Here is a 13,573-nt window from a genome sequence, read left to right as displayed (position 1 = left end):
CAGCCCATGCACCCAGCACCTGCAGTGGGCCGAGCCCCTGGGCCCAGGAAGCCGCGCAGGGAAACCCATAGTAACTGAAACACCCCCAGAAAGACAGCAGCTGAGCCCCTCCCAGGGTTGTCCATGTAGGATGGCAGCTCTCAGCCAGGAACGATTCTGTCCCCCAAGGCACAGTCGGTAATGCCTGCAGACATGTTTGTCATCACCAAGGGGAGGTGCTCCTGGCACCTGGTGGGTGGAGGCCAGGGACGTGCTGGGCATCCTACACTCACAGGACAACCCACAGCAAAGACCTTTCCGGCCCAAAAGGTCAGGGGCCGCGGTTGAGAGAGAGACCCAGGGGGCAATGCAACTTCGGCTGGGCTGGAATGGTTACAAGCAGAACCACCGGTGCCCCGTGTGCACACACACATCAGCCAACACACGTAGCCGACCTGTGTGGCCAAGCGGGCCGCGGTTTCACGAGCATGGGGACGAGGAAAAGCCAAGGACAGACATCCAAGGACCGGACGTGAGGACGCAAGGAGGTACCGTCTGTCCTGGGAGGCCATGCGGGGAGACTCCGTTTTGCTGCTGAAGATACGAAGAATCCCAAACCCACACGACAGGCTCTGGAGGGTCCCGTCCCGTCTCCTGCCGTGGGCGACCACTTCCACCACGGCCACGATGCTCGGGTGGCTCAAGGACGTGTGGAAGTACACGGGCTGCAAACAGAAGTCAGAAGCCAGGTGAGGGCCGGACACCGCCACCTGCAGAGCAGGACCCAGAGGGCGCAGCTGGGCTCCCTGCCACCTTGGGCAGTGCCATGTAAACCCACACATGGCCCTGCAGTGCCACGTCCCTTCCCAGGCGCCCGAGACAACAGGCACAGTCAAGCGGCCCCCTGCGAGTCCGGCTCCTCACCCCCAGCCCCCACCACCCAGGACATCCGCCCTTTGCTTTTGCTCCGGGAATTTTCCATCCAAAAAAATGCCAACAGACACCAGGCCCTGCAGGGAAGAAAGAGGCTGGGGGCCACGCACCGCCCGGGGCAGGACCCCAGGGGCACTAAAGACAGGACAGGCCCTGCCGCACATACGCACATGGTATGTAACTCGCTGCACAGAACTCGTCAGCCTGCCGGTGCGCTGAGCCCTGCTGAGGGAAGGACCCTGAAGCTGCCCTGAACCAATTCTGTGTCACTAGCACATTTCAAGGTGCCAGGTAGCTATCCCGGCACAGAGCCCACTAACACCTTTTATCACAAAAAATCGCGTGGAGAGCATCTTCTTACACGATCGTTTGGGGCCTGAGCCAAGCAGACGATACTCAAATGGCTCTTCAGAGGTTTCCACACGTAGCTTTCCCTCCTTCCAGCTCTGCCCTCCGGGGTCAGCCCCGTCTCTCCCTCGGGGAACGAGAGCGCCTCTCCCTGCTGCTGCTCCTTCTGTCTCGTGAAGCCGATGCAGTTGCTTTTATTTAAAACTAACCGAGTCACAGACACAGAAGTCAGAGGCGGAGATGTGTGAGCTGTGGCTCTGGCCTCCGTGTCCCTGAAGCCCAGCGTCCGCGCTGGGGTCCCAGCTGAGCACAGAGGTCAGGCCAGGCCAGGCGGGCAGGGCCCAGCAGGGGATTTAAAGCCGGACTAATCCTGTAACAAGCCGTCACCGCGTGTCACCCAGGAAGCATTTACTGCAACCACAGACTGTCAGCCGGGGTAACGGAGAGACACATTAACACATCAGCCGGAGGTATAAATCGTTATTCTATTTTCTTTTACTGCAAAATGATGAAATAATAGCCACTTACCGCGGACAGGTGGCGGGACCGGGGAGAACTATGTTTCTGTTTCCAAGACGCGGACCTGGGCTAAAGCCCCAGCGCCAGCCGTGCTGGTCACCGTCCCGCCTGGTACGTGTGCCCTGTGCGCACGGCGTCAGGGACACCGCCGCCCTCTCTCCTGTCAGCAGCTCGACCCCCGGGCCGGAGGTCACTGTGGCCCTGCCCCGCCGCAGCGCCGGGCCCGCTTCCCAGCACGCCCCAAGCACAGGTTCAGGGCTGCGGCCTCTCCCTGTCACCTACACCGAACCATGATTCTGAGACAAAACAAGCAGAGCAGGGCCGCACCGGCCCTCGTCTCCGGGACTCCGCTCGAGCGGGAGGTGGCGCTGGAGGCGCGGCACGTGGGCAAACACGAGGTCCTGGGTTGACCCCGCTGCCCATCGGTCAGGACAGACGCGCTTTCCAAACACCACTTACCGACCCTGCGGGCTGGGCACGGCGCCGTGCGAAAGGCTTCGTAAGGGCCCGGGAAAGCAGGTGCCGCCTGGAGAGGCCCAGGGTCCCAGGGCGAGGCCAGGCGAGGCAAGCTGCTCAGGACTGACCCCGGGGCTCGTGGGGGTAAGAGCCGCCTGGGACGCACACACGGTGCGGCTCCACAGCTGCCCTCCCGTCACCGGCCAGGGTCCAGAGGCTCACGCGGTGCTTAGGCCCGGGCCGCCTGACCGCACACGTGGGCTCAGCCGCGAACCCCGACGGCACTCAGCGGGCCACACCTGCCTGCGCCCTTCCGCCTGGGACGGTGCACGAACGCCACGCACCGAGAGGCAAATCTGCCCGTCGACTGAAATGACAGGATGGAGGTTCGCGTCAAGCACATCAGGCTTCCTGCCAGAGGAGGCCCGCAGTGTGGGTACCCATGCCCCCACCTCGCACCGCACTCTTCCACAGGTGAGAGGTCCTGCCCAATAAGCAGATGAATAAACCACAGAAATGCTCCTATCGCTGCCTCACCTTCAGACACACGGACCCCACGGGCCTCAGGCCACGTTTCCACGTCTCACCCCATGGCAGTGACGGGGCCTCTGAGAACGAGCTTCCGGAGAGGCCGCCAGCAGAGGCACGGCGGCGGCAAGGCCAGGGAGAGGAGGGGTGCCTGCCGGAGCCTTCTCCACCGGCCTGAGCCAGAGCATCGCCAGGAAGGCAGGTCGTTCACGGCGCTTCCTGACCTCACCCGCCGCTCGGTCCCACTGGGCTCGGACCCTGGACCTCCAGGCACAGGGGCTGCTCAGCACTCTCCTCCGGGAAACGCACTCGCCGATGACAAAGCCGAGGCGTCCCCCACCTGGTGGGCTCACCCTGACCCCAGCGAGCAGCACGGCCAGGAGACGGCCCCTCCCAGGGAGCCGCCAGGCCCTGTGTGTCGCCGTCCAGGGTGACAGTGCCTGCAGCCAGGCAAAGTGACCCCGCGCCACCTTGTCCACCTTGTCCAACCAGCTCCTGTCCTTCTCACAGCAAACCCTGCAGAGCAGTCAGGACAGCCCGCTCCGGCCAAAGGGCACCTCCCGGCGGACACAGGAAAGTAAGCAAACTCCCAGGACACGGCGAACACACCCCAGCTCACAGGCTGGCCTCTGCACTGTCCCCCACGCCAGGCAGTTGGACCACCACACAACGAAGTCCCAACAGTGTCCCCCTTCCTGGCTCAGGGCCCCAGCCTGGAGGAGAGCGGCTGACCCGAGGGACATGACAGCCAGCCACACGGCCGCTCTCCTGGACACACGCTGGCTCCCCACCGCCTCCGCGCTGCACGGGGGGCGGCACAGGGTCTAGCTCAGGGCCCCAGTCTGGAGGAGAGCAGCTGACCTGGAGTTTCACGGGGTCCCCCGGCCTCCCTACAGCCACTGCTAACGCGGACATGGCCGGCTCTCATGGGCGAGGAACACGGTCAGCGTCCCCTTGGGGCGGGGAGTGGAAGCAGCCCATCACCTGTGACCGGAGAGAGCGGCTGATTTCCTGTGACCTCAGCACCCAGGGCTCAGGTGGGCTGGGGTGGGAGGACCCCGGCAGGGTCTCCCCTGTGTGTGGAGAACCCCTAGGCTTCCTGCCCAGTCACCCCCAGAAGCTGAAGCAGGAAAACCAGCCTGTCCCCGAGGATGGGCGTGGTCATCAGAGGATTTAAGGGAAACCGGATCCATCGGAGAGAAAATGGAGGGGCTGTGCGGTACTCTGACCCCCCGTTATTTTTTTAATATGTTTTTATTGATTTCAGAGAGGGAGAGAGAGGGACAGACAGAAACATCAATAATGAGCGAGAACCATGGATCGGCTGCCTCCTCCCCACTGGGGATCGAGCCCGCAACCCGGGCATGTGCCCTTGGCTAGAATCAAACCTGGACCCTTCAGTCCACAGGCTGACGCTCTATCCACTGAGCAACACCGGCCAGGGCAGCCCCCGGCTATTTTTTAAAGACACCTGCTGAGAGGCGGCTGAGTGACGGGCGTCTCTCGGGAGCGAAGGGCAGTGCTCCTCAAAGGCGTCTCGGAGCAGAGCCCACAGCCGCTCGGAGCTGGGGGCCGGGCGCCAGGCATCATCACTCACAGACAAGCTCCCGGCTCCGGTCAAGGCCGGGGAATGAGCAGCGGCCTCTCCAGGGCCGCCTCTCACACGGACACCTCAACAACGCTGAGCACAGGAGGACGACGCCCACACCCACGTCCGGGGCCACGAAGCCCAGCTGGGCCTGCCGCGGGCAGCTGCACCCTCACACCAGACCCCTCGCTGCCGGGTAAGCAGACACACAGGCAGCCAGTGGAGTCAGAGCACGCCACCCAATTCCCGAACCCCTAAAAGGGCAGCTTGGACTCATCTGTGTCCACAGGGAGCAGGCAGGGCACCCCCAGAGTGAGCAGCGCCTGCCCCCCTACATGCCAGCCCCTCAGGGACAGCTCACTGTGCAGACGTCACATGCACACGTGTGCACACGGGGAGGGGCCTTCTCTGGAGCTAAAGAACTTGAACAAAACCCCTTTTTCTGTATTCTGACCGTCAAGGCAACAAAAGCAAGTGCTGGACATGAGGACTTTCCCGGGGCACCAGCGGCCTCTGCTGCTCGCTGAGGGCACAGCACTGGAGAGCCACCATCGCCATCCCGTGGCTGGGCATCGCCTCCGGCCCACACTTCCCCGGCGCGTTCTCCTCCTTGGCAACTCCGAGGCCACGGAGCAATTCCCCAGAGGCGCCAGGATTAAGTCCTCGCCAGCCCCTGCCACTCCTCACGCCCAGCTCAGTAAACAGGATGCAAACAACGCCAGCAGAGATGGAGCCTACACTGCTCCCAGACTCGGAACCGGAGCCGGATCTCGGTTTTCCTACCTGGGACTGGAGCCGCGAGCTGATGCAGTGACATCTGAAGCGTCACTCAACGGGAGTGACAACAGAAGCGCGCCCCCCCCCCCACCCGCACGATGCTGAGCCCTGGGCAGCACGGAGGGCGGGCATCACTCAGAAGGCTCCTCCTGCCCGCACCCTGATGCTGCAGGGTCCCCGCACCACGGCGCAGCGCCTCAGGGTGGGCAGCCTGGCGGCCAAGTGCCACCCATGGGGACAGTCCCAGCCTCTCCAAGGGGAGGACAGTGGAGGGACTCATCCCTGTGCTCGCCCCAGAGCAGGGTCCCACCCCGAGACCCTGGCAACCTCCTCCACGTGGACGCACGGGGTAGAGGCCACAGGACAGCCACCACGGTCAGCGTGGCCACACAGCCAGCTCACCAGGTCCACCTGCTCAGACGCAGGGAGGCACACACAAACGTGGGCACGCACAAACGCAGGCACGCACGGCCTTGTGACCTGCTGGGTTACTCTTTGGGGGAACATAATACCCCGAGTACTGGGGGACGAGACCCCACGCGCCCACCACCCACTGCTCCAGCCAGCGCAGCGCTCTCACCCATTTAGGGCGCTTGGCCTCCACGAAAGACTTTGTTTGGAAATGGCGCCGCCCTCAGACCAGTGCTGCGAGCCGGGGCTGCGGCCCATAGGCCTTTCCGGGCCTGAGAGGCGCTGTTTGTGTCCCCGGGTCGGGGGTTCCCCTGCCCGCCCCAGGGTCCCAACACCTGCTGCCCGCATCAAAACCCACCTCATTCAGGACAATCCTGGACGGCTGCCTGGGGAGCGGCTCCACGGGCCTCGCTGCGCTCCTCCACGTCCTCCCGAAGAAGTGGCGGTAGGCGACATCGAAGAGAGACACGCGGAGATGGCACCCCAGCTCCGACAGCATCTCCAGCGCGCCCTGTGAGACGGGGTGTGCCCTGAGGTTCTCAGCGGCTGAGCCTCCCGCAGGTGCTGACCACCATCCAGGTAAGCCGGCTGTCAGCGTCCTCCGGGGTTTAGGCACCGATTTCCTTCCCAGGAACCACCGCTCAGAACACGAAGCCCCGGGCCCAGCCCCGCCGGGAGACCCACAGAGCCCAGGAGACGCAGGCGGGGGCTGCGGGGACCGGTGCATCTGGCACCCGGTGGAGCCGAAGAAGCCCGAGGACATCACGGACCCCGGTCAGCCACACCTGAAGCTTGGAGTAACCAAGGGTCTGCCTGCCGTGTGAGGAATGGTCGCCTCTAGCTAGGCTATTTGGGTGGGTTTTATCGAGCACAACCCAGTGAACCCTTCCTGATGTAACCACAGGGTGGTGTCAGCAAAGGAGAAGCAAATCTGTGAGGCCTGAGATGTCACAGCCACAAGTACAGACAAAGCAGCCAGAGACTATGAACACAGGCCCTTTGCCCGGCTGGCTCAGTGGTGAGCGCTGACCTATGAACCAGGAGGTCAGGGTTCCATTCCTGGTCAGGGTATAGGCCTGGGTTTCAGGCTCGATCCCCAGTAGGGGGCGTGCAGGAGGCAGCCGGTCCATGATTCTCTCTCATCATTGTTGTTTCTCTCTCCCCTTCTCCCTTCCTCTCTGAAGTCAATAAAAATATATTTTAAAAAAGGAAGAAAGAGCCCAGGGAACCAGATTACCCATTTTAAAACCGCTGTACTGTGGGCAGAAGCAGGCTTTTCCCAGGGTCAAAAGTGCTGACCGAGCCGCTGAGTCGCGGATTCTCTTTGCTGATGGGCCACTTTGCCTCCCAATATTGCCAAGGCCCAAGGTAATGGGCACAATGGTGAGACGAAGATAAATAAGTGGAAATCAATAGCCTCCCAGCTGAGCAGTAACAACGTGTGTTTGACAATAAATAGCAAATTTCTTTACCTGCTTAATTAGCGGCCCATCGAGCCACTTCAGGACGCACTGAAACGCCGTCGAGTCCTTTAAGGGCTGGCGTGCTCTGTGTGGGTGGGGAGGCACCAGCACGTTCTGGTCAAAAATCTGGTGCCAGTCACGCATCCTGCCGGTCGGCGGGTCACTGGCCTCGGGGGTCACCTGCACCATTCGTGTCAAAGAAATAAAAGAGTTGTAAGTACCACAGTGCTCAGAGCAGTTCTGAAAGTTCCCTACCTCCCACTGTATCCGAGGGCCCAGCACCCCCTAACCCGCCTCTGCAACCCCACCCTCCGCACCCAGGGTGAGACTGGCACCCGCGCTGCCTCCCCCTGGCAAGCGTGCCTGTCTCGCTCCAAAGAACCGCTCTGCCACTCCACTCGGGAGCCAATCAGAGCAGGACTCTCCGGGCTCGGAGACTGGCCCAGGGACGGACACGCAGGGCCGCTCCATGCAGCTGCGGAGGCTGAGCGCGCACAGGGCCCAGGCCTCGGGGACGGGGCTGTCTCCGCCGGGACTGGGGGGCGTGGCCCACTCAGGGCCCCAAGATGCAAATCTCAGAGCTTCTGCCGGGTCTGCTGAGTGAGACCTTCCTGCAGCCCCTGGAGCGGAGGGCTCCCCGGCAGCTGCTGGGCCAGTGCGGGAGCCCCACCTTCACACACACAAGAAGCAGGCAGAGCAGAAGCCAGGCAAGGCCCCCGAGGCGGCTCGGCACGGGCAAAGTCTCTCGCTGCTGAAGCCAGCTGGGGGCAGTTTGAGTGTCGCCTGGCTCACCTCCCAGCCAGACGGGTCTACCCTTCCTGAGGGTCTTTTCAGCTGACAGAGGCCGGACTCTGTACACTAAATGGTGGGGAGAAGAGGCAGCGGGCTGGTCTGCAAGCCAGCAGTTCTTGACCTTATGGTCCAAACCTGTGGCCCCACGTGGCTGAGTGATGTGGGCTGCGGGAGGTGCAGCAAGGAAACAAAGCTTGACCAGGTGCATGTAATTGAGTGGATTCCGAAACCCGCAAGAACGTTGTAAACATCTTGACCCTGGGGTTCCCCAGGCTAGTCAAGGGCTCCGCGAGGTCAAAGCCATTTTCACACATCCAGGTGAGGTCTGCCTTTTTCACTGTGTGGAGCGAGGCCATGGTGGGCGCTGCAGGACTCAGCCTGCCCGGCAGCCAGGGGAGCAAGCCCTCCCCACTCACAGCGAAGTGATGGGCTTCACTTACGGATGCCCTTGGTGACACTGTGAAAAGGACACATTTTCTCTCCTGGAGAACATGCATTTCTAGCATTCTGTGACGGAAGGGGAAATATAAACTGGGCCGCACTCAGCACGGCCAGGGGTGAGCCTGAGGGGGGCGGTGAAGGACGGAGCAGACAGACAAGAGGATAAAGCTGGGCCTGGGTGGGACGCTGCTCTCAGATGGAGAGACAGCACCACGGCCTGCAAGCCGAGTCTTTATTTTATAGCAGATTCCACGAGGCAAAGTCAGGGCGGGTCAAGACGTTTACAACGTTCTCGCGGGTTTCGAATCCACTCAGTTACCTGCACCTGATCAAGCTTTGTTTACTTGCTGCACCTTCCGTAGCCCACATCACTCAGCCACGAGGGGCCACAGGTTCGGACCATAAGGTCAAGCTCACAGCCACAGCCTTTGGCCATAATTGTGCTGGGACTTGCACGTGGCTTTGCCACGAGGACCATGTCCTCTCATTAGTCCGAGGCTTGAACCTGTCCAAACGCTGTAGCCGCTCTCCACAATCAACCCAAACTGCCAAAATGAAGGCAGAGGTCACCCCGGCCGGTGAGCCCTGCTCTGACGATTCAGGCTGCGAGCCGAACCGGCGCTTTGTTCATACGGCAACACTGACACTGAAAACTGCTGAGAAACGAAACACGCTTACTCAGACCTGTACTTGGCAGGTACCTCTCCAACGTGAGCGAACGAGCCTGTCACTTCAAGGAAGACTCGTAATCAAAATCGAGTTCCAGGCAAAGAGCAGAACAGGGAAAGTCAGTTTCCTGCTCCGTGAGCCGGCAGCTCATGCCCTCAGATTCTCGGAGGTGGGTAGTGCTGCAGCGAACGCGAGCTTTTGAAATTGCATGATTAGATGCGTCAGTATTTGGAAGAACCGCTTAACTCAGAGCCTGTTCTCTCTGGGGGAACATGCAGAACGACAGAAACTCCTGCAGGAGGAGCGGGTCCACCCAGCCTGCGGGACAGATCGAGGGACTTCAGTGCAGCAGGATGAGCAGCTCACTGGCAGCTGCACACTCAACGCTGCGTCTGTCCGTCACTTGCAGATGTGACGCCTGTTAAGGACCTGGGCAGGGCGGTCATCCTGGATTAGCCAGGTGGGCCCCTCACGGTCAGAAGGGTCCTAACAAGAGAGGCCGGAGGGCTCCGAGCAAAGGCCGGGGGACAAGGACGCAGGGAGAGATGTGGAGGGGCCTCTAGCAGCTGGAAAAGGCGAGGAAACGGATTCCCCCGGAGTCTCCAGGAGGAACCAGCCCGGCCACCCTGGCTGTAGCCCAGCGAGACAGGCCTTGGACTCCTGGCCTCCAGAACTGGGAGAGAATGAATCTGCGGCTTGAAGCCACCATCTGTGGTAACGTTACAGAAGCCACGGGACTCAGGCGTCCACACCCTGCGAGCAGAAGGGCCCCGGCCAGTAGCCGGTGGGAGAGCCAGCTGCCCAGGAGGCCTCCTGGCGGCCCCAGGGTCCAGCCCTGAGCCCACGTGGTCCCTGTGTTTCCCTGGGTCACGGTACTTGCCACGTGCCCTCGTCTCACCAGCTCACCGGCCAGCTGCTTACAGAGGGGGCCTGCATTCCTGTGTCCCTGAGACCCGGCCACCATCAGAGCTCAATAAACATTCCCAAGAGCAAATGGAAGTTTCCATAAAGTTGACTCCCAAGCATTTTTTTTTTCAGAGAAATGTTGTTTCCCGTTGACTTTTCCTATGAAATCGGGATGCTTATTCACGCGAAGCGAGTGCCCTAATGCACCGATGGGGCCTTGGGCAGAGGCATGGCCCCCGCTGTACCAGCAGGACACACTGGGAAGGAGGCGCCCGTCTGACAGGATCGGCCACCCAAACTCCAACCCTGCGTTGGCAGGTGGAGGCGGGCAGCAAGGTCTGCACGGGCTACGGAGGGAGAGGTGACCCGAGACCCAGGCTCCTGGGGGTGGAGCCCAGGCAGCTGCAGGGGCTGCGGCACCCAGACTCTTCCCTTATCCCGGCCCCACAGAACAGCTACCACCTGGCCCTCCCTCCTCTCCGCCTCCACTCGGCCCTTCCCCTCGGACATCACGCCCTCTCACCCTCTCCACACGCGCACACACACACACACACACACACACGCACACCTGGGTAATCCTCCTTGTCCTCCCGGAGTCAGACCAAATGCCACCTCCCCAGGATGAGCACCCGTCCCCCCAGGGCTCCCCGCATGGGATCCCCACTGGAGTCACCACACTGCGCAGTCCCCACTGTCCTGCGAGACTGAGCTCCGTGAGGTCAGGACTAGGGACTCGGCGGGAATCCTGTTGATGATGAAGTAAACCCTCACATGCCGGAGGAGTGGGGGTGCTGCAGAGGGAGGGCAACGGGTCTTGGAGGCTAGATGAAGAATGATGAGAAAAAGGAGGGTCCCATGCTTTCCCAAGAAAGGGGCCCAATGGGCTGGGGAGACACAGAAAAAATACAGCAGCTTTTGTGAGCCCTGCCATGAGCCAGCGCTCACACTTCCACATTTATGATTCCAGCAGGGCTGAGATGAGCACCACCATTCCCCCCACAGTGAGGCTGCATGGCCATTCCCAGTCAGACAGCGGCCGGGGCTGACTGCAAAGCCCCTTAACCATGCCTGCACCGCGGTCCCGCCGAGGCCAGGAGAGGCAGAGGGACAGGAGGCCCCAGGGGTGAAGGTCAGGAGCACTGGCCAGGGAGCCAGGCTGGTCCTCCCTCTCAGACTCCTCGGAAGTCCTTTGCCCTCCCTGCGTCTGCTTCCCACCTCCACAGCCGGGGTCTTTGCTGCTGAAGCCTATTCAGCACGTCTATTGACACCTGTCTGACCCGGCACACGCGTGTGAAGACCAACGCCCTGACTCCAAGAATCTAAAGATCCAGAGAGGCCCGGCCGGTGGGGCTCAGTGGTTGAGTGTCGACCTGTGAACCAGTTCCATTCCATCATGGCACAGGCCCGGGTTTTGGGCTCAATCCCCAGTAGGGGGCGTGCAGGAGGCAGCCAATCAATGATTCTCTCTCATCACTGATGTTTCTCTCCCTCTCCCTTCCACTCTGAAATCAATAAAAAAAATATATTTAAAGAATAAAGATCCAGAGAGAATGACAAGGGTTGAGGGAGCAGCACAGATGACAGCTAATCCAGCCTCCTTTCTGGGGGGGCTGAAAGCAGGGCAGGGGGAAGAGGAGGGGGCCCAGGAGCTGGAGGTCAGCTGGGCCAAAGTCCAGGGAGGAGGGCGGGAGCCCTGAGAAGCTGTCCTTCCCAGAAAAGAACAAGATCCTGAATAACAGACCCAAAAGCTTTGGAGGACTTTGGGGAGGTGGGGGGGGAGAGTAAGTGGAGATCCAATTAAGCACCGCCTGGAATTCCCTGGTTCAAAATAGATCCTTTGAGTACCTACCACGTGCCAGGCCCTGGAGAAACGGCGCTGACCACAGCAGACAGGCTCCCGACCCTCATGGCACGTGTACCTGGAGGGAGGAAGACAAGGACACAAGTTACCGGGACCAGAGACATGGATGGGACCTGTGGAGACGACAGGAAGGAGTGGAGGGTGCCGTGAGCTGTGACAGACACCTGTAGCTACAACCACCTCCTTTCTAACTAGTCAAGCGGAGCCTGGACTTCCTGCACATACTTCAACCAAGACGACACTGCAACACAGAAGGTAGTGGGTCTGAGAACTGGCGTCTATGGAGACAGGCGCTAAAGGGATGTGCCTGGGTGGGGCCTCGGAGTCTGAAGGAGGAGCGGGCAGCAGGGCAAGCATGCCGGCCACCGAAAGGGGCCAGGTGGTGAGCGCGGAGCCGGCCAGGAGGTCAGCTGGCTGGACAGCAGAGGGTGAAGGCAAGTGCCATGCCAGGGGCTCTGGACACAGGCAGCGCGGTGGCCTTCTGCGAGGACTAGGGAGTCTGGAGATCTCCCTGGCCGGTGGTACCCACAGGGGACGGGCACCCACTGGGAATGGGCACCCACAGGAGACGGGCACCCCGCCCTGGGGAACGCACCCAGGAGTAGTCCCCCACGGGCCTCCGGTACCGGAAGGCCGCTGGGGACGCCGATCGGGGAAAACCAACGCCCGCCAAGATCTCAGCAAAAGACCAGACCGCGCTCTCCTAAAAGCTGGGGACTGCAGAGGGACTCGGGGTCAAGGGGCAGAGGGCGGATGGTGAGCCCCCAGGAGCCGAGGATACCCAGGCAACCAGCAGCCCGGGCCGAACCAAGTGTCACGGCGGAGGGGTGACATGCAACTGACGCTGGCACAGCCCTGCGCCCCGCTCGGCCGCCGCGCCCCGCAGGCACCGGGCCCCCGCGGAGAGACATGCCGAGCATCCCCAAGCCCAAGCCCTAGACCCCCGGCCCGCTCAGCGGCCCAGCGGGTCGAGACCGTGTCCAGCCTCCCCCGCAGCGCCAGCCAACATGGTTCCGACTGTCGCTGCCGCGTTACCTAGGAGACCGGTCCGCCGCGCCCACGCCCACCCTGGAGTGACGAGGCCCACGCTCTCGAGGAAGCGATCCACTACGGACGCAGAGGCCCCGCCGCCAGCCGGTGCCGGGCGGAGCCTCAGGCCTCGCGGGCCAAGAACCGGCCGAAGGACGCCCGGGCCGCTGCCACCGCGGGAGGAGCCTCGCGCCCTGGCCAAGAACCCGCCCCGTGTCACCGTCATCGGCCAATCAGAGCACAAGTCGAGAGGCTCCGCTCCGCCAGCCCCAGCCAATCGGTGCGGTGGCGGGTCCGTCCTGATTTGCATGCTTGGCTCTTCCTCAGCCAATGGGAATGTGACTGGCGTGAATTCCAGCCAATGATGAGCTGTCAGAGGCGTGGCCCCGGGTGTCCCACGAGGTGAAGATGCTGCGGGCGGAACCTGGCCGGGAGAGCGGGATTCGGGGGCGCTAAAGTCGCCGGGCGGGGCGGGAAGGAAGATCCGGAGCGGGCACAGGATCCGGAGTTGGAGCCCCCAGGTGAGTGCAGGGGGCGACCCCGGCGGGACGCGCTGTCCACGGCCGCGCACCGGGAGAGCAGCGGCGGCCCCCGCGAGGCCTGCGGTGATTCTCCATCTCCTCTTCCCTCGCGCGTCCCCGCGCCCGCCTCCACCCTCACCTCCTCTCCAGCCGGCTGGCTCTCTCTCTCCATCTTCCCTCTGCCCCATTTTTTTCTCTTTCTTCATCCAGTCTTCCCTGTTCCGTTTTTTTTTTCCCTCTTTCTTTGACTTCTCCCCCCCGCATCTTTTTTTTTTCTATTTTTTTTTTTTTTTTTTTTTCTTGTTATTTCTGCGGGTGCCCCCTCCCTCTCATTCTAATAATTTTACCCCCC

At 61.9% G+C, this 13,573-nt stretch overlaps 1 protein-coding gene across 1 annotated transcript in view; it reads right to left on the bottom strand.

Annotated features, from left to right (window-relative positions):
• Positions 1–12,860, bottom strand: part of NPHP4 (nephrocystin 4) — a 51,077-nt gene extending 38,217 nt beyond the window's left edge. Inside the window, exons 1-5 of the mRNA XM_023748555.1 lie at positions 12,707–12,860; positions 11,660–11,729; positions 7,012–7,182; positions 5,898–6,050; positions 532–704 (exon numbers count right to left, since the gene is read on the bottom strand). Of these exons, the coding sequence (XP_023604323.1) occupies positions 532–704; positions 5,898–6,050; positions 7,012–7,146 (461 nt within the window). The 5' untranslated portion in view covers positions 7,147–7,182; positions 11,660–11,729; positions 12,707–12,860. The remainder of the gene's footprint in view (positions 1–531; positions 705–5,897; positions 6,051–7,011; positions 7,183–11,659; positions 11,730–12,706) is intronic.
• Between the last annotated feature and the right edge of the window lie 713 nt (positions 12,861–13,573).

The sequence above is a fragment of the Myotis lucifugus genome, unplaced genomic scaffold (assembly GCF_000147115.1).
Source record: "Myotis lucifugus unplaced genomic scaffold, Myoluc2.0 scaffold_1544, whole genome shotgun sequence".
NCBI classification, from domain to species: Eukaryota; Metazoa; Chordata; class Mammalia; order Chiroptera; family Vespertilionidae; genus Myotis; species Myotis lucifugus.
The sequence above is the reverse complement of the archived record's forward strand: the minus strand, read 5'-3'. Positions and strand labels throughout refer to the sequence as shown.